Source organism: Phodopus roborovskii, unplaced genomic scaffold (assembly GCF_943737965.1).
Source record: "Phodopus roborovskii unplaced genomic scaffold, PHOROB, whole genome shotgun sequence".
Lineage (NCBI taxonomy): Eukaryota > Metazoa > Chordata > Mammalia > Rodentia > Cricetidae > Phodopus > Phodopus roborovskii.
This window is the reverse complement of record NW_026126448.1, coordinates 10199622-10218383: the sequence shown is the minus strand read 5'-3', so window position 1 is coordinate 10218383 and position 18762 is coordinate 10199622. Positions and strand designations below refer to the sequence as shown.

The following is an 18762-nucleotide window of genomic DNA, read 5'->3' as shown; positions in this document are numbered from 1 at the left end:
CTCAACCTTCCTAGTGTTCCAACCCTTTAATATAGTTTCTCAAGTTGTGGTGACCCCAATCACAAAATTACTTCATTGCTACTTCATAACGATACTTTTGTTACTGTTGTGAATCATAATGTAAATACATTATATGCAGGATACCTGATACATGACCCAAAGAGGTCATGACCCACAGGTTGAGACTTCTGCTCTGGGGTTGGGGGATGGCTCAATTGGTAGAGTGCTTCTTGCCTAACATAAGTTCAGTCTCCAGCACTGTGTAAAACTGGACATGGTGGTACACTCCTGTAATCTCAGCATTTAGGAGGTGGATGGATGAAAAAGGTCCAGGAGTTCAAGGGCAGCCTGGGAAACATGAGACCCTATCTCAAAACAGAGCACAGCCTTCTATAGAACAAAGTGTATAACAATCTATGCAAGGCTAATACTCCTTTTTGGAGAGGTGAGGCTGGAGGCTGACTCTGCCCTGTGTGTGGTTTAGCCACCACCTTTGTTCACATGCTATATTACCTTTGTAATGAAGCAGATAATTCAGGTTTCTCCTCTCACTTCTTTAAGTCAGTTTTTGCATTATTTATTTGTTTGTGTATGTATATGGATATTGTGCATGCCGCAGCTTGTGTGGAGACTGGTGGACAACTTGAGGAAGTCAGTTTTCCTGATGTGTGGGTTCCAGGGACTGAACTCAGGTCTTTGGGCTTGGTGACAAGAGCCATCTTATTGGCTATTCATCCCACTTATTTTCTTTTTTTATTAAAATTATACTTTATTTGGTCCATCACATATACATGTGTGTTGTCTACATGTATGCCTATGCACCATATTTGTGCCCAGTGCCTGAAGAGGTCAGATGCCCTGAAACTGGAGTTACAGATGGTTGTGAGCCACCATATGGGCCTGGGAACCAAACCTGGATCCTTTGTAAGAGCAGCAATTGCTCTTAACGGCTGAGCCACCACTCCTGCCCTGCATTGTTATTTGATATTTTGTTTGTGTTTTGACAAGTAAAGCTTACCTGGAGATCAGAGGGCAGAGCTAGCCACTAGTTAACCATAGATGTCTGGAGGTCTGTACAGAGAGGAGACAGGAAGTGATAAGATGGGGCAGAGACAGGATCTTGGTCTTTTGGGCAGGAGGCTTTGGAGAGGTAAGAAATGACTATGGCTGCTCCTTTGCTTCTCTAATCTTTCAGTATTTACCTTGATATCTGACTTGGAGTTTTTACTGATAAGACTAATTAGGAAAGCACTAAACTGTATACCATGGAATGCAGAGGTGTGCCCTAGGCCGTATGCTGGGTAGTGCTGGCCAGGACCAATTCTCTAACTTTGACGTCACTCAGGGACATTTTTTTCTGCTGTCCAGTGGTGTCTTCTCAGGTGTAGACAGAGAGGTGATAGCTGTGTATCATAGGCTGCAAGGTGATCCTCTATATTGGGAGCAGGCCTGCCTTGGGTTGAAGCTACGCTCCCTTCCTGGGAGATGTCCATGTTCTAAGAAGGCTACACCTCAGTGCTGGGTGCCCTGACATTCAGTCCTGGCTTCAGCCCTGCCTGATACCTTAGCTCTGTCCCCTTCAGAAATACTGCTAAGAGCTGGGCCTGATGCCTCAAGTCTATAGTCCAGTACTTGGAAGGCAGAAGTAGGGTGAATACTGGGACTCTGAAGCCTTACTTTGCAGCCAGGATGAGTGACACAGTATGGTGTTTGGATAGGCTGGGCTACAAGGTGAAACTCTGCCTTGAAACAAACTAGCTGCCGCCCAGAAAAGCCTCCTTTTGCTAAGCCCTCTGTGTGCTCCTTTGGAGTAGTTTGCTAGGTAAGTTGACTTACTCCAACTGCTTAGACTGAGGGGCTGGGTTTCAGGATGGTTAGGGCCATCATCTCCAGAGCCATCTCCTAGGGTGAAGTCTGCCACTGCTGGTCACCAGTTGTATGATCTTGGATGTTTGCCTAACCTCTCTGGACCTCAGCCTCTTTGTTTGGATAATGATGCTAATAGCACCAAGTGTTTAAATAAAGTACTTAGACCAGTGTGAGGAAGTCACATCCATCAATGGATGGATGCAAAGTCTAATGCAACTCCACAGAGGAAAATCATTTAGCTGAGCAAAGGAGCAAAGTCCTGGGATGTCACAGCATGACAGAAGCTTGACCACGTGGTGGTTCATATGGATAGCCTGCCTGGCACGTTCTAAAAGGAGAAATGCCTTCAGGTACACTGGTGAGAGATTGCTTAGATTAGGTTAGCCTCTGAGGATGCTTGGGAGAGATTGTCCTGATTGGGTTATTTGAAGTAGAAAGACCCACCCTAAAAGTGGGCGGTGCCATTCCCTGCACTTGAATCTGCAACTGCAGCAAAAGGGAGAAGCCAGCAGAGCACCAGCATTTATCTCTCTTGCTTCCTGACTGTGAACATGGTGTGACCAGCTGCCCCAGACTCCTGCTGTGGTGACTACCCTCACCAGAACCATGAGCCAAAAAGGCTCTTCCTTTCTTAAGTTGCAGTTGACAGTTTTTATCAAAGCAACAAGGCAAATAAGTGATACAATGTATTAAGCAAAGGAAGACAGACGCAAAGGACAACATATTGTCTTGTTACATACCTAAAAAGTCAGGACTTGGTAAAATGATTTATAGTGTTAGATGGTTAATGGCTACCAATAGGTAGCCCTTTAATTATTGTCGTTACACACACACACACACACACACACACACACACACACACACACACACACACACGCCACCTCACCCTCCACAATCTGCTGAGCCTGTTTAGTGTTGTTTGTATTTATATGTACTTAAGGCTGACCTCTGGGACTGGATAACCTACCAGGAGGCACGTCCCTAGAGAAGACTCCCCTCTCAGCAGGCACTGATTGCCTATAGCTCTTTATCCAGGGGTCCAGCCTTGTGAGATTTTTCCCCCATCTGCATTGGCATATCAACTTTTGTTATTGTTATGCAGGTCCTGTTTAGGTAACCATATTGTTGAAATTTTATGGGTGCAGATTTCGTGCCATATATAGAAGGCACTACCCCACAGCAGATGTCCTAGGCCTCTGTCTCTTAATTATCTTTCTGCTTCTCTTTTTTGATGGGTCCCTGAGCCTTGGGTATCAAGGCTGTGTTGCAGATGTATAAACCGAATTTTGATGGGGGATGTCCTTCTTTACACTGTGAATATATGTTTTCCTTATTGATTGATGAATAAATGCTGATTGGCCAGTAGCCAGGCAGGAAGTATAGGAGGGGCTATCATATCAGGCTCTAAGCTTTCTTAGTTCCTTTGGAAACGCAACTGGATGGGATCTTACCCTAAGGTCACCAGTCTCTTTATTCCATTTCAGTTGTTTATCTCCTCCTTGAACACAGGTCTTAGCTCTGTTCCTTTTCTCCTCAGCCTGCTCCTTTTCATTACAAGTCTTTATAAGCATGGACACTAGTAACAACACGATAGAGTCTCTGCTAATGGAATTAATCCAAATCTATTAACTTTAGCTTCAGGAAGAATCTTCGGACTAGGGCATAAAGCAACCACTTTCTTCACCAACATGTCACAAGAAAAGTCTCTAGGCAACATACTAAATTCCTCTTTTCCAAAACTTCTTGAGCCAGGCACCCACAGTTCAAGTCAAACTCAACACCTCTGTCTTCCGTGCTCCTACTAGTACGGCCCATTAAGTAGTGCTTAAAGCATTCCACTGCTTTCCTAACCCAAAGTACCAAAGCCCAAATTCCTCCAAACAAAAGCATGGTCGGGTCTATCACAGCAAAATCCCTGGTACCAACTTCTGTCTCTGTTAGGGTTCCTATTGCTGTGAAGAGACACTGTGACTATGGCAACACCTTTAAAGGAAAACATTTCTTTGGGTGGTTTATAGTTCAGAAGTTAAGTTCATAAACATCATGGCGGGACATGGTGGTGTGCAGACAGACATGGTGTTGGAGAGGTAGCTAAGAGTTCTACATCTCACAGGCAACAGGAAGTGGTGTGTCTCACTGGGCATGGCTTGAACATGTATGAGACCCCAAAATCTGCCTCCGCAGTGACACACCTCCTCCAAAAAGCTGTTCCTACCCCCGCAAGGCTACATATTCTAATAGTGCCACTCCCTCTGGCAGCCACTTTCTGTCAAACCACCACGAGTACGAAAGCCCACACTGCCTGCCACACAGTGTTGCTTTATGCTGACGTGGGGGTGAGGGGCAAGCTTCTCAGTTCTATAACTCAGGCCTGCAAAAGAGATGGACAAAAGTCAGTTTGCAGTTGAAGGAAACACACACTTGATCTAGTTAGTGCTTTAGGTTTTACACGCACAGGGACACCTTCCTTCGTAGGAAGAAAAGACCCAGGCCTTCTTGTCATCAGGAGGGTGCATCCCTAGAAAAGTGCCAAGAGAGGCGAAGAGATTTAGTTTCTAGAGATACCGAGGGAAGGTGACCATGTAGCTACTTAATGGAGCAATTTCAGGGAGATGTGTATTTTTTTTGGACAGGGTCTCATTACTGGCCTGGAAGTTACTATGCAGACCAGGTTGGCCTTGAACTCACAGATAGCTTCTATCTCCTCCAGTGCTGGCGTCAAAGGCTTGATCCACCCAGACCTGCGGAGAAATCACCACCACAATGGGAGCTGTAGGTCTTGCTTTTAAGCAGATGGGTGAGGGCAAAGAGTCCTTCCTGTAAGTGCTGTGTGGATGCTAGTTTTATATCAGCTTCACGCAAGCTGGAGTCATTGAGGAAGAGGGAACCACAACTGAGAAGATTCTCCCACCACACTGGCTTGTGGGCCAGCCTGTGTTACATTGTCTCGCTTGATGATTGATGTGGGAGGGCCCATCTCTTGATGATTGATGCGGGAGGACCCATCTCACTGTGGCTGATGGTCCTGGGTGCTACAAGAAAGCAGGTTGAGCAAACCACGAGGAGTTTAAGTCAGGAAACAGCATTTCTCTTTTGCCTCTGGTTCAGTTCCTGCCTCTAGGTTCCTGCCTTGAGTTTATGCACTGACTTCCCTCAGTGATGAATACTGGAAGCATAAACTGAAATAAACCCTTTCCTCCCTAAATCACATTTAGTTGTGATGTTTTATAATAGAAACTATAACTAGGACAAGCTTCTTTCCCAACCCCCCTCCCCCATGCACCTCCCTCCTTTCCATCCTCCCTTTCATTCCTCTTCCCTCTCCCATCCTTCCTCTCCCCTCATCCACCTCCTTTTCTCCCCCTCCTTCCTCTCCTCTCCCTTTCCCCCTCACTTTCTCTTCCCTTCCTTTTCGTCCCCCTCCCCTTCCTTTTCTCCTCTGACATTGCCTTTAACCTGAAACAATGTCAAAGGGGTGTTTGGAGCAGTATCATCTTCTAATTTCCACTGGTGAAAAACTGTATAAATGAAATATGCACCTGTTGGACAGCAATGCATTATGGAACAACTTGATAATGGTGTATTATCCAGTAGAGAATAGACTCTTGTTTGCAAATTATTTTTCCTTAAGTAAACTACTCAGGATCATGTCTGACATACATTAAGTGCTTTTTTGGATAATGCCTATTGCTAATGAACACCAGAGCCACTCTGCAAGGACCGGCATCTCAATCAAGTTGCTGAAGCCAAGGCTCAGGGATGTGATCTGCTTATATTCTCCCATTACAGCCTGCTGTCTGGCCATGGCAGAGTGTTGGTGCCAGGCCAGTGGGCTGTCTTTCCCAGCTCTAGTTTCTCCTTCACAAGGTTTTCTGCAGTAGGGCCAGTACCTCTGAACCTCTGTCTATGTCCCTGCTGTGTGGGCACATGATCAAAGGATGCTCTGAGCAGTGCAACTTGCAGCGGAGCCAGCTGGTGGGTCTGTTACTGTGTTTCTGGAATAGACCCAGGCTTCTGGAACCAAGTGGGTTGGGACCCTCAGTGACAAGGCCAGGAGAACCCTCGGGAGCAAGGCCCTTTCTCTGGTAGCTCTTGTCCTCTCCTGTGTCCTAAGCTTCTTCTGCAGCTGACTGTCCCTGGGAAAGGCACTACACCTCTGCAGGCCTCAGTTTCCCTCAGTATTCCCAGCGCTACGATTCTGATACACACACTCCTGGGACCCAGAATGTTTGGGCCTAGTCCCAGCTTTCCACTTTAGTTTTCTGATCACCTGATACTAGAAGAGAGGTTTGTCTCTCCAGGCCTCATTTCCTTCCTGGTACAGTGGAGATATTAACTGTAGCCTGCTTGTAAGGATTAAATGAGAAATGGCACCTAGAGTGTCAGTGGCACCTTAAGGCCTGTTGGCTGCTACTGTCATGCTCACTCTGAAGGAGCTGAGGACACGTGTGTGCCTGAAGGCAAGGGGCTGGCCCCAGTCCCTGTCCGCCAGCTTCCAGTCTGGAGCCCCCCCTGGCTTTACCTCTGAGTGATTGACAGCTGGGCCGGTGGGGCCCAGGCAGACCTGTCCTGGCAGCTGCTCCCACAAGGCGAGGCCTGGGAGCTTCAGAGAATTAATTAGGCTGCATTCCTCCTCCAGGGCTCCAGCAGCCCCCTCGCGAGCTGCCGAGGGCTCTTGGCACTGATCCCTGGCAGGCCAAGACGAGACCCACTCTCTGTAAGAGGTGCTGGGAGGGCCTCTGTAGGCTAGAAGTACTGGCCCAGGAAGGGCTGCTGATTACCCAGAAGCCCAGGGCCAGCTCCTGTCCTGGCTCTTTTGCTGAGCAACTTTCACCAGCTCTCCATCACTAAGCTCAAATTCCTGGCATTGGATATTCCTCTGCATCTGGCTCCTGCCACTCAGGCCAGTTGCCTCCCCCTACCTGGATCCTTCCTTGCTATAGCCAGACATTCCTGTCCTTGCTCCCCTGGCTGTGGTGCCTGGTCCTTGTGCCAATGTGAACAAACCCTCCTGGTCCTGCTCTTCAGTTGCCTGTGGCGCTGGAAGTTGAACTCACAGGATATTCCTCTACCCATCTCTTCCCCTTGCCAGTCTGGAAGAGTTTCAGGGTCACATGTCGTGTCCAGAGGCGAGAAGCACTAATGGCAGAGACTTCAGTATGGCAGGGACCTCCTTTTCTGGGGCTGTCTTTGTGTGTGTGTGTGTGTGTGTGTGTGTGTGTGTGTGTGTGTGTGTGTGTGTGAGTTGTTGCTAGTGGCCCCTCACCTGCAACACCATCCCATACCAGGGTTGGATATGGCATGCAGCACATCATAGCTCATTCCTGTAACTCTACCAGCCTTTTCCAGCGCCCTCCCTTCTTTGATACCCTGGGAGAAGCCGAGCACAGCTTCCATCCTTGAAGAAAGGAGCTTTCTTCTATGCTGTTCTTCCTGTCTAGGACCTTCTTTCCCACCTACTCAACTGATGTTTGTTCCTTCAGGCCACCTCCTCCAGGAAGCCACCCTGGACCCTCTTCCCCAAGGTTCCAGCTCAGTGTCAGTCAGGAGAGCGTGGGATTTAAGAGGCTGGGTGCTAAAGCCCGCTTAGCTACAACCAAGCTGGAGATGGCCTCTCAAGCCAGTTGGTAAAGTGTTTGCCTAGCACGTATGAAACCCTGAGCTTGATCCCCAGTGCTCCCTATAATCCCAGACCGTAGAGGCAGGAATATCAGAAGTTCAAGGTCATCTTTGAGGACATGTTGAATTTGAGGCCAGTGTGGGCTACATGCGACCCTGGCTCCAACAAAAGCAAGTGACCGTGAAACAAATGAAGCAATAGGGTCTCCTCAGCTCCCCGCACCCTTTCTGGTTTTGCTTTCAAGGCAGGGTCTCCCTATGTAGCTCTGGCTGTTCTGGAATTCATACTGTAGACCAGACCGGCTTCAAGCTCTTAGAGATCTGACTGCCCGTGCCTGCCAGTGCTGGGACTTAAGGCGGGTACCAGTATAGTGGGCCCTCCTTCCCTCCTCTGCCTCATTCGCTCTCTTCTTCCTCTTCCTTGTTTTTAAGGAGATAAGGTCTCACTATCTTGCCCAGCTAGCCCAAATTCCTAGGCTCAAGCAATCTCCTGCCTCCTCCTAGGTGCAGGTCACCACGCCCAACTTACCTCATCCATGAAATGGGAGTAATAATTGTAGAATCTGCTGTGTAAGGCTGCTGTGAAGAGCCCATCAGCTTGCAGGACGCTTCAGGCCCTGTGTGTATCTCTGTGTCGGGCAGCTCTCTGGCCCTCTAGGCAGGAGCCACCTCTGCCAGCACAGCTCACCAGCGTCTCCACAAAGACGATTACTTCTAGTCACTTAATGAATGGATGGCCACAGTCCAGGAGTTTATTGCCCTGAGGCAAATGGTTTATCTGAACTGACCCTGGACTCTATTGGAGGCGGTGGCTGGGGTGGGGTGTATGTGTGGGTGTGTGTTTGTGTGTGTGATGAATTCCCTGGGCTTGTGGATGAAGCATGTCTGAAAGCAGCCATGGTTCAGGCAGCAGCCTCCCTGGCATGGCCTGTACCTCATCCATATGTAGTTGTAGCTCCTGCCTGCTCCCCAACTCACTTTCCTCTACACACGTGGCCCAGGGAAACTGGGGTCATCCCCATTTATTGCTTCTCTCTGTCTAGGATTCCAGCTGACAGGGCATGATTTTGCTTCAAAAAGTCTTGGAAAATGAGTTAGTGATAAATGAGTTAGTGGATAAAGGTGACGGCTGCAAAGCTCAGGACACCTGGGTTTGATCCTGGGACCCACATGGTGGAAGAAGGGAATTGACTCTCTCAGTTGTATTTGACACCCCCCCCCACACACATATACTTGCTATGGCTTGCACGTGACCTTTCTTCCAAACAATTATAAAAAGAAATTAAAACTTGGAAAACATTTATTCAGTGTTTATTGAAAAGACAGAAAAAGGGGGGATATTTTTGTTCCTCAAATTCTAACGTGGGTCTTCCCAGGTCTACATTTGGCTCACAGCTTTTCTGTTCTTCCCAAACTGCAGCCCCCCCCCCCCCCCCGCTGGGTCTCTGCTACCTGGAGGCTGTGGGAAGACTCTGGGCTTTGCCCTCTGCTGCTCCCTTACAGAGACAAGGGACAGGACAGGGGCTCCTGAGGAAAGGGCACACGCCAGATCTCTCTCTATGACTAAGGAACTAAGAGAACGGGTGTCATCTCTGCCAGAATTTGCCATTTTGTCACTCTCTAGACTTTGACCAGGTCCCAGGCCTGAGATGAAAGCAGTGAGCACCCTCCTGGGTGGCTTCCACACTCCTCGCCAGGACATTCATGTCTCTTTCCAGGGTGGTCCTGGGGACGTCAACCCTGGCCACTGGGCTTCTGAGGGGGCAGGACCAGTCTGAATGGAAGGTTGTCCTGCCAGGAATGTAGCTTCTCAGGCCGGCTCAGCTGGAGGGTGACAGGGCGCTCTAGCCTGGAATGCTGGGTAGCAAGTGTCAGGGCTGACCCCATGGCCTCATGTAAGGGGTCTCAGCACTCCAGGGTCAGGGTGTGACTTCACTTCCCTGCCACCTCTCCACTCCTTCTCTCTCGGCCCTGACTAGCCCTCTGAACGACATTGTTCTGAAGCTGCCTCTGACAATTTTCCTTGCCATTCACAGACTGTTGGTGGCTCCCTGGGGGCCACAGGGAAAAGGCTTCTGACTTCACCCTTCGGGACCCTTGTGGCTGCATCTCCAGCTGTTTCCCCTGGCCTGCTTCAGTCATAGCAGTCATAAAGCTTCTCTGAGGACCCCTCTGCCACCCCACACTCACCTTGCCGCCTTGTTCCCCCACCCTTCTGTTCCAGTTCCTTTCTAAAAAAATATTTTATGTTTTTAATTCTTAATTATTATTTGTTCTGTGTGTAAGGATACACACACACACACACACACATAATCTGCTATAGTGCACGTGTAGAGGTGAGCAGACAACGTTTTGGGGATCAGTTCCCTCCTTCCACCTCATGGGTCCCAGGAATCAAATCAGGTAATGAGTCTGGCAGCAGGTGCTGTTACTCACTGAGCCATCCCACTGGCCTCTTGCTTGTCTTTGAGGGCTACAGAAGGAGCATCACTTTCATGTGGGATCCTTTCTCCTACCCCCACCTCTACTCCAGCCAGTCCCAAGTCCCTTGGTTCTGTACCCATCCAACATCCACCATGAAGCCTGACAAGCCCACTCTGCTTCCCAGGTCCTGGGGTCAGAGCTTACTACTTTGGGATCTGACTGTCCTGGGAGTGAGAATTACCACTTTGCATTCTCTAGAGGAGGCAACAGAGGCCAGCAGGAGAAAGTTCAACGTCAAATTGGAGTATAGATCCACGAGTTCAGCTAACACATTTTATTACATTCATAGATACATATATACTATATATACACTATAGATTCTGGATCCCAATCCTGATGTTTTTATTTACTTGCTGTGCCCCCTGAGGGACGTTTCTTCTCTTCTCTGTGCGTCACTTTCCTCATCTGGAAAGCATGAGCTATGGAAGTCTGCATCCCAGTGGTGTTGTGGAGACAAAATGGGTTAATCCCAACAAAGTATGAAGCATGACATTATACAGTGGGAGCTCAAAACATACCAGTGTGTTGTTCTCCCAGAAGGAAATTGGGGTTGGCTTTGTGAAGAAGGCAGGGTTATAGCAGGCATGTAAATGATTATTGCCTGCTCCATAAATATTTCCTGACAGCTGGCTCAGGTCACAGCCTGCCACTCCCAGTGTGAGCCAGCCATTCCCAGCCATGGGAATAGGACCCAGCTTGCTTGTGGGAGTTTCAGCCAGCCAAATGTCCAGGCAGCTGCCAGCAGGAATATTCCAGACCAGAGGCTGTCCCTGGGCCCAGAGAGGGTACTGCTTGGCTCCAGCCATGAGCTCCATCAGTCAGAAAAGTGTCAAATTTTATTCCTGAACCTTCTGAGGCCCAGAACGAGAGTCAGGGCTGGCTCCGGCTACAGTTAGATTTCAGTGCCCATTGCTGCCACCAGGTTGCACACAGACATGTATCCACCTGGTTTCACTTGTCACAGGACAGATATCCTATGGTCTCCCAGTCAGGCCCTGGCTGGACAAGATTCCTGGAGCTGAAGATGGTCTCTGCACCCTCATGGATCCAGCTTCTACCAAATATGTACTTGAAGAGGGCCTGACCATGTATTCTTGTCTGCTGTGACTATATCACCCAGAATCCAGATGTCACAGCAGCAGATGGCTGTCTAAGTCACGGCAGGCAAAAGCCTAGACAGGGTACATTAGCTGGAGAAACCCAGCAAGGGACGGGGGAAGCTGGGTCCCAGCTGCCCACATTGTTGGACTTTCCTCTTCTTTTTGTGTCCTTTTAACTCCTGAATGATCCTTCCTAGGAGGAACCTCTCACCTATGCTTGGCGAAGACAAAATTCCTGGAAGACCATTTCATCCTTTATTACAAACATGAGTTCATAAGTAAACAACTGAGGCTCTAAAAAAAATACATTAAAATAAATAATAAGGATTTCAAAGTTCTTAGAGCAAATAACTTATATACAGATGAATTAAGGAGAGCAGGCCCTGCCCCTCCTCCCCCCAAAAGTGTCCCAAGAGAACAAGGCCTCCAGGGTGGAGGGACCACAGAGGACTATGGGGGCCAGCCAGGATGTCAGTCATCAGGATGCCCCATCCTCTCCAGGTATGGCTTAGGTAATTGTGTCCCGCTGTGGGGTTGCTCCTGAATCACAGTCCAGCAAGCAGGACACTCCTCAGAACACAGTCAGCATGGTCATTTGGCCTCACATATCTCCTTCAAGCAGGACTGTAGCCATCAGCCAGCACTGGGAGGCTGCACTGCCGCTCAGGTGCCCAGGGTGGCCTTGGCGGTGTAAGGGCGCCGCAGAGCTGCTGTGAAAGAGGCCAGAGCTTGTGCTGGACCCATCTGATGGGTCTGGCTAGCTGGGGCTGAGGTCTTGGCCCAGAAGCCAGGTACAGGGTCTCCCACTGGCTGCCCATTTCCTCCTGTCTCCATGTGAGCTTCCTTCTTAATGGTCCCATGGCTCACAGGGTTATCTCTTCCTCCGTCTAGAGTGTGCAGGACTGGACTCTCTTGTCACCTCTGGCTGTAGCCTGGGAAAGCGGAGCTTGGTGGCAGAAATGTCCCTGGAAATGACGAAGGATAAGTTAGTATCTCAGGAGATACAGGGCAGTCAGGGCTCCCTTAGAAAATAAGTAGCTGAGCCTAGAACTTCTACCTAGGTCTCGGGTAACAGCTGTCCTGGGTCAGGGTGTGGCCACAGCCCCAAGCAAGGTCTGGACCCAGGCCCAGGAGCTTCTCTGCTCATGGGGACACTGACAGTGCTTACGCTCAGCATCAGATGAAACCAGGATGAGGGATCTGCTAAAGAGCCTGAGCACTGCCCATGGTGTGCTTTCCTTTTCCCATACCATGTGAATGTCCTTCCTTCCTCGTGTCCATCTTCCTCTATCCTGCCATCTTACTCTGTCAGAAGCTTATTGTCTACAGCAAGGTGGGCTTGTCCACATAGCTGGTCCTTGCGACCCTTTGAACTTGGCTGAGGTCATGGCCACAGCTCTGGGAACTTTCTATTGTCTACTTTCAGACCCTAAGAATTCTGTCTGGGAATGAGGAGGCGCATCTCAGGGCTAGGCTGTGGGCACCTAGGCATGGCTTACCCTCTTTGAGGCCCTTCCTCTGCTTTTAAGACACCAACTAGACTCAGTACTTGAGAACCTGTGATAGTAAGATAGTCCTGAGCTCAAGGCCAGCCTGGGCTACATACTGAATGAGAGCCTGTCTCAAAACCAAACTACACCAAACCAAAACAATAACAAAAACAACAGTAACAACAAAAAACCCCAACTTGTCACCAGGATGAATGCTTGGGGAGTAAAGCAAGCTCTTTGCATACTGTGACACGAACTGTGCTATCAACAGACTGTGAAGAGCTATTCATTTGCAAAGCCTTCCTTAGTCTCATCTACTTCTTGAGTATATGCAGGGGCCTGCCTTGCCTACCATCTCTGCTCTGTTTTTTTCTGCTTTTCCCAAAGATGGTAACTTCCAAGGAGCCATAGCAGGTACTGTCCAGCTCCAAGGACCCCTTCACAGCAGAGGCAAGCATGGTCAAGGCCTTCAGAGTTCCACAGGGACATGCTTTGTCTGTATTAGCACATTTAACCTGAACCTGCAGGATGGAGATGCAACTCCCTGCTTCAATATCTGCAGCACAGAGAAGTCCAACCACAAGCTCATGAAGTCTGTCTGTGGCTGATGTGGGCTTCTCAGTTAGCAGTCTCTGTGCCCCCAGCAGCCCCTGGGTCCCTTTGCTCAATGGCCCAAGGTGAGGTTTCTGTCTTCAAGCCAGGTTGCTAGGACAAACATTTGTGGGCCTTGTGCTGAGCCACCTGTGGCCACTAAGTTGGGAGATCCCTTAGAGAGTATCAAAGGAGCAAACAACACAGTGAGTCATTCACTTCAAGCCCCAGTATAGGGAAGATGCTCGAATGAATGAATAACTGTGGTTCTTCCCAGCCAAAGCCCTCAAGGCCTGATCCATAACCTGATGGCCACAGAATGTAGTAGTTAAGAAAACAGGCTTGGGACTGGAGAGATGGCTCAGCATTAAGGGCACTTTCTGCTCTTACAGAGACCCAGGGTTCTGTTCCCAGAACCCACATGGCAGCTGACATCAATCCATAATTCCAGTTCCAGAGGATCCAATGACCTCTTCTTAGACCACATAGGTTACATACAGACGATGCCCTCTTCTAGCCTCCAAGGGCACCATGCATGCATGTGATGTACATACATACATTCAGGCAAAACACTCATGCATGTAGAATAAATCTATTTTTTAAAAGAGCGTAGGCTCTTGATGTAGCCAGATGTGGTGGATGCTCTGTGAGTCTAAACAAGTGGTGTCGCCCCTCTGAACCTCAGTTACCTAGGATAGACAATGAAGACCCTATCCTGCCTCACACAGAGAGTAAAGCAAGCATGTAAAGCATTCAGAAAATGATCAACCATGCAATCACCCTCACCTTAGCTTTCGGAGGAGGTCTCCCTCAGTGGCCCACTTCCTGGCAGTCTTTAACACGGCCCCGTGAGCTTGGCTGCTTGGGGTGACCACAGTTTCAGGCCTGAATGAATAGAGTGACAACAAGTGAGGGGCTGGCCAGAACCCTGAAGTTACCTGGCTGCAGGCCCAGCCCAGCCCCCACCCCTGCCCTCTGGAGCAGATCCATTTCCACACTGCGCACCTGGCACCCTTCCCTCTCGGGCGGGGTGGGTACCAAGGAAAACTGAGCTACTGGGAATGTGTTTTCAGCCCCAGAAAGAGGCAGATGGGTGGCTGGCCTTCCCAGAATCTGGCCACCTGCAGTTGCAGGGGAAACTGAGGCAGGGGTGGAGCCCAAGCTTGAGCCCCAGAGGAGGAGTTTCTGGTAAACTGTCATGGGAACCGGAACACTCAGTCCTTGCTTTCTCAGTGGTTCAAGAAGGGGAGGGGAGGAACGCAGCCTTCCCCTTCACAGATGGAAAAACCAAGGAGACTTGGCATCTGTGCCCCAGTTCCTTGACATAATGAGAACTCTGGTACCTGTCATAGATTGCCAGCTACAGATGTTATTTGTCTTCTAAACAAACTTATGAAGTACCGGAGCCTCAGGTTAGAGCCTGAAGCCCAGTCGGACCTGCTTTCTTGTGGCCATGACACAAGGCTTGCCCCTCTCTGAGTCTGGGCTATCCGTAACCTGGCTGTGCCACTCCTGCCCAGGAGTGGGGATCTGTGCTTCCAGAATTCTTGGAGCTGAGCAGAGGAAGGAAATCAGGGTATTTCTGTGGGAAGGGACTCTGCCATGCACCCAGCGTACTTATGGGCTCTAGGACATTGCCCTCTCCTCTGGGCCTCTGGACCTCTGGGCCTCTACTAGTCTACCAGATACCCTGCTTCCAGGCCTGGTCTCAGCTAGCAAGTCACCCAACCCCTGTAGGCTAGGAGTCCACCTACCACGGTCTTTGATGGCAGAAGGTGACACAGGCAGAGTCCCCAGCAGTAGAGCACTCACAGCGCCTTGGCAGGGAGCGGCGCCGGCGCCTTGGCGGGTTTCCCAGGCCGTAGGGAGCTGTCTGTCTGTGGGCGGGAAGCCAGCAAGGTAGTGTGTACATGGGGTGGGGGGAAGCAGAGAGGAGAAAAGAGAGGAGAGACACAGGATTAGATAAACACATCACTGGGCAACAGAGAGGTCTACACTGAACACAGGTACAGCCAGTTACACCTCCAGGATGGCCAAGAAAGGTGACCACCCCACTCTTTCTCCTAGTAGGTTAGCCACTAACTTCTCTACCAATGTTTCTGCACACTGCTCTGCTAGGAGGTCCTGCAGGGGAATGTAAGGAGTGGAGTCTGTAGTTCTTAGGTAGTCTGGGCTGGTCCTCTGTACTAAAAGGGGGCCCCCTCTAGGCCACGAGGAAGGCAGGCAGGCCAGTTCAACTGCCAGAGTGAAGCACTCAGCATGCAGCAGCCAAGCTGCCTCTAGTTGGTCCCCATTTGTTGGCGTGTGTGTGTGTGTGTGTGTGTGTGTGTGTGTGTGTGTGTGTGTGTGAGAGAGAGAGAGAGAGAGAGAGAGAGAGAAATGTGCCTTTGAGTTTGTGTGTGAGTGTGTGTACATGTGTAATTGGATTGATTTCTGATCCAGTTTGGCCAAGAGAGGCAGAGTAGGGGCCCTGAGGCTAGACCATTCAACACTTTTGGTCAATAGCTGCTTTTAGGTGGCCTGGCGGTTGGAGCTGTAGTGATTCAGGGTGGACCCGGCACGCAGAGACTGGCAAGGTTCCCGCCCTGAGCCAGCATTTGGATGTGGATTACCTCTACGCATGTTTATATGCTCAGCTTCTCTTGCCTTATGCAATTTAGAGAAGGAAAAAAAAATACATACACAAAAACTTCAACCTGAGGTATGCAGGGGCCTGGAGGCAGCATGGGACAGGCAGAACCGGGCTCAGCTCTGGCTTCTGCCAGGCCAGGATATCCCAGGCAGACTTCTTGTCTGTCCTATCGGGGGCTGCAGCAGTGCCTGCCTCTTGGGAAGGCTGGAGGCTCAGCAAATGGTACTGTACTTGTACAGAAAATGGCCAAGGCATGGCTGCTGTCACACATAGACTGATTCTCTGCCGGGAAAGTATGGATGAGCTCCAGCAGCCTTACACTTGGAAAGGAGTCCACCAGGCATTCTTCCTGTATGATCCTGAGGAGCTTGCCTCACCTCTCTGAGCCTCAGTTATCTTGATCTGGGAAATGGAGCTAGCACTTTCCTACAGGCTAGTGTGAAGATTCCAAGGGTACACAGCTCCCTGCCTAACTCTGGTGGTCCCCATGCTAGTAACTGTGGGTAGGTTCACTCCCAGTGTCCTATCTGAGCTCCATGGTGAGCCAGGCAGTTGCAGAGGTTGCCAGAGGCCTTCACCCCCACCTTCTCCCACAGTCCTGGTGGATGCTCACCCTGCAGTGTTCACCCAGATGATGTCCAGGTGGCAGAAGTACACACACTCCTTGTCAAGCCAGGAGTTGCAGGAGCAACGGCGAAAACGCAGGTGGGGGCCGCGGCCCTTGGGTGCCGGGGCTGGCTGCTCCAGAGTGGCAGCTGCCTGGCCCTTCCCTGCACACAGGAGGGAGAGAGAGGTGGAGAGGAGGTCAGGGCACCTGGCCTGCCTGGGATAGGGGACCCGCAGGGCTCCTCCTCTTGCATAATAAGGAAGTTGGCACTCTTGATGCTTAAGAACCACTGGCTAGCCTGGGGAAGTCCCAGCCACCACCGCTGTGCCTGCACTCTGCAGAAGCAGCTCTTACTGGGGGTTCCCTGCTCTATGCCCCCAGGTGGCTTTGGGAAGCACCGTGCCCCTGGAGGAGATAGCAATGGATAGACCCGGGGCAGAAACAAATGAGAGAGGGTAGCTCACCTTCATGTAGGGCCAAAAGCAGGGCCAGAGCGATGGAGCACCAGGCGGCGGGTGTGGAGACCATAGCAGCAGCAGAGTGCTTGGCTGGACCAGGGGAACAGGGAGCGCCTGTGGCCAGCGTCCTGCTGCTAAGCCGAGCTGGGAGCTCATTGCTGAAGTGCCCTGACCGTCTCTTATAATACCAGGCAGGGTGTCCCGCCCCTGCTGGTGCAGCCCCGCCTTGCCTAGCTGCTGCACCTTGGGCAGGAAGCCAGGGACACCGCCTCCTCCGTGGGTGCCTGGCCCGCCCTGGCCTCCTGGTGAGGGGGAGGGAGGTGGAAGGCTGGGCTCCACCCGCTGCGCTGCGCTAGAGCACCTTCTGGAGTCTCCAGGCTCCCTGCAGGCTCAGGGGCCCCTCGGAGTGCTCCCAACCCCCCTCCCTACTTTCCCCGTGGCTCTCCAGAACTGGAAGTTTGGAGTGGAGATCTCAAAGCAAAGCCTTCCCTCTTTGCAGGGATTCTGCCACCCTCCTCCCTGCCCATTGTGAAGCAAGCTGAGATATCCCTTCACTGTGTGGGAGGTGAAAGGCCCACTGGAGGCTTCGTGGCCTTGGGCGAGTCAGAACCCCCTTTGGACCACGGGCCTCAGGAAGGGTACAACTCATGCCTGACCTTTGACAGCTTGGGGCTGCCTCATCCTCATCTTGCCCAAGAAATATTGTCACCCCCCATACACCCCCCCCCAACAACCTGTAGTAGGAGTTCTGGTCCTTTCAGAAACCACTTAGTTGTGCAAGCATGGCCAGGGAAAAGCCTCCTGGGACTAAGTTTCTTTGCTTGCAAACAAAACAAAAACAGGGGACTCCTTACAGTGTTTGGTTCAAATCCGCCCCCGAGATAGAGCAAGGACATCAGAGTCCTTTCTAGGAAGATACTCCATGGGCACACAGAAGGTGTCCTGAGTGGCTTTCCACTGTGGACACAACAGAACATCCTGTCTTACCTCTGTGGCTACTCTATGCAAAAAATGGAGAGGCAAAGGAGGCTGGTGAGGTGGTTCTGTGGGTAAAAGTGTTTGTCACACGAGCCTGATTATCTGAGTTTGAGCCCTGGAAGCCAATGGAGGTGTGCATCTATGATTCCAACATTCCTATGGTGAGGGGAGAGGTGTAGACAGGAGAGCTGCCTATAAACTTATGGGCCAGCTCCCCTGGAGTATATACCTCATGGCAGGGACAAGAGAGACCTTGCCTCAGTCAGGCAGGAGACAACTGCCAATTGTCACCTGACTTCCACACATGTGTTATAGCATGTATGCACCCACACTCACTCAGGCACATCACACACACATACACACCAATATGCACACACAGTAAAAATAAATAAATGGACAAGGAGGAAGAGGAGAAAGAGAAGGCAAGGCAGGAGGAGTGGCTCTCTAGGGCCTGGCTTTCTGCTTCAGGTCCCTAGGCTGACTCAGAAGTCTTGTTAGAGGTAAGGGCACACTGTGGGGAAGGGAAGGGACAGAATGAACGACTCAGAGCATTGGCAGCCCCTGTGTGCCTGTCCCATCCTGACAGAGTCCACTCAAGTAGATCCTTTCAGGGAGCCTGGCTGCAGGTACATGGGAAAGGCCTTCAAGTTCCTGGAATTCTAGGTCTGTCTGACTCAGGGTAGTAAGTAGACTTATCTTACATTCTCGAGGTCTGGAACCCTACAGAGGGCATGGCCTCTGGCTTTCCCTATACATAGGGCATATCACAGGAGCCCTGCGAATGCACTCTGAGGGAGACAGAGAGAGAGAGTGACTTAGGACTCACCTGGCTCTGGACTGTGGTCCCCATTCAGCAGTTCTTCAGGTCCATGCAGAGTTCTTAGTTCCTCTGTTAAAAAATGGATAAAGAGGGAACAGGGGATGGAAAGGCCAT

At 50.5% G+C, this 18762-nt stretch overlaps 1 protein-coding gene across 1 annotated transcript; it reads right to left on the bottom strand.

Annotated features, from left to right (window-relative positions):
* Positions 1-11797: 11797 nt before the first annotated feature.
* On the bottom strand, positions 11798-17209 carry Edn2 (endothelin 2). Its single transcript, XM_051188317.1, has 5 exons — positions 16857-17209; positions 16399-16555; positions 14908-15030; positions 13940-14038; positions 11798-12037 (listed from the first exon to the last, which is right to left on the bottom strand). The coding sequence occupies exons 1-5, from the start codon at positions 16918-16920 to the stop codon at positions 11944-11946; spliced, it is 537 nt and encodes a 178-aa protein (XP_051044274.1). The 5' UTR covers positions 16921-17209; the 3' UTR covers positions 11798-11943.
* Between the last annotated feature and the right edge of the window lie 1553 nt (positions 17210-18762).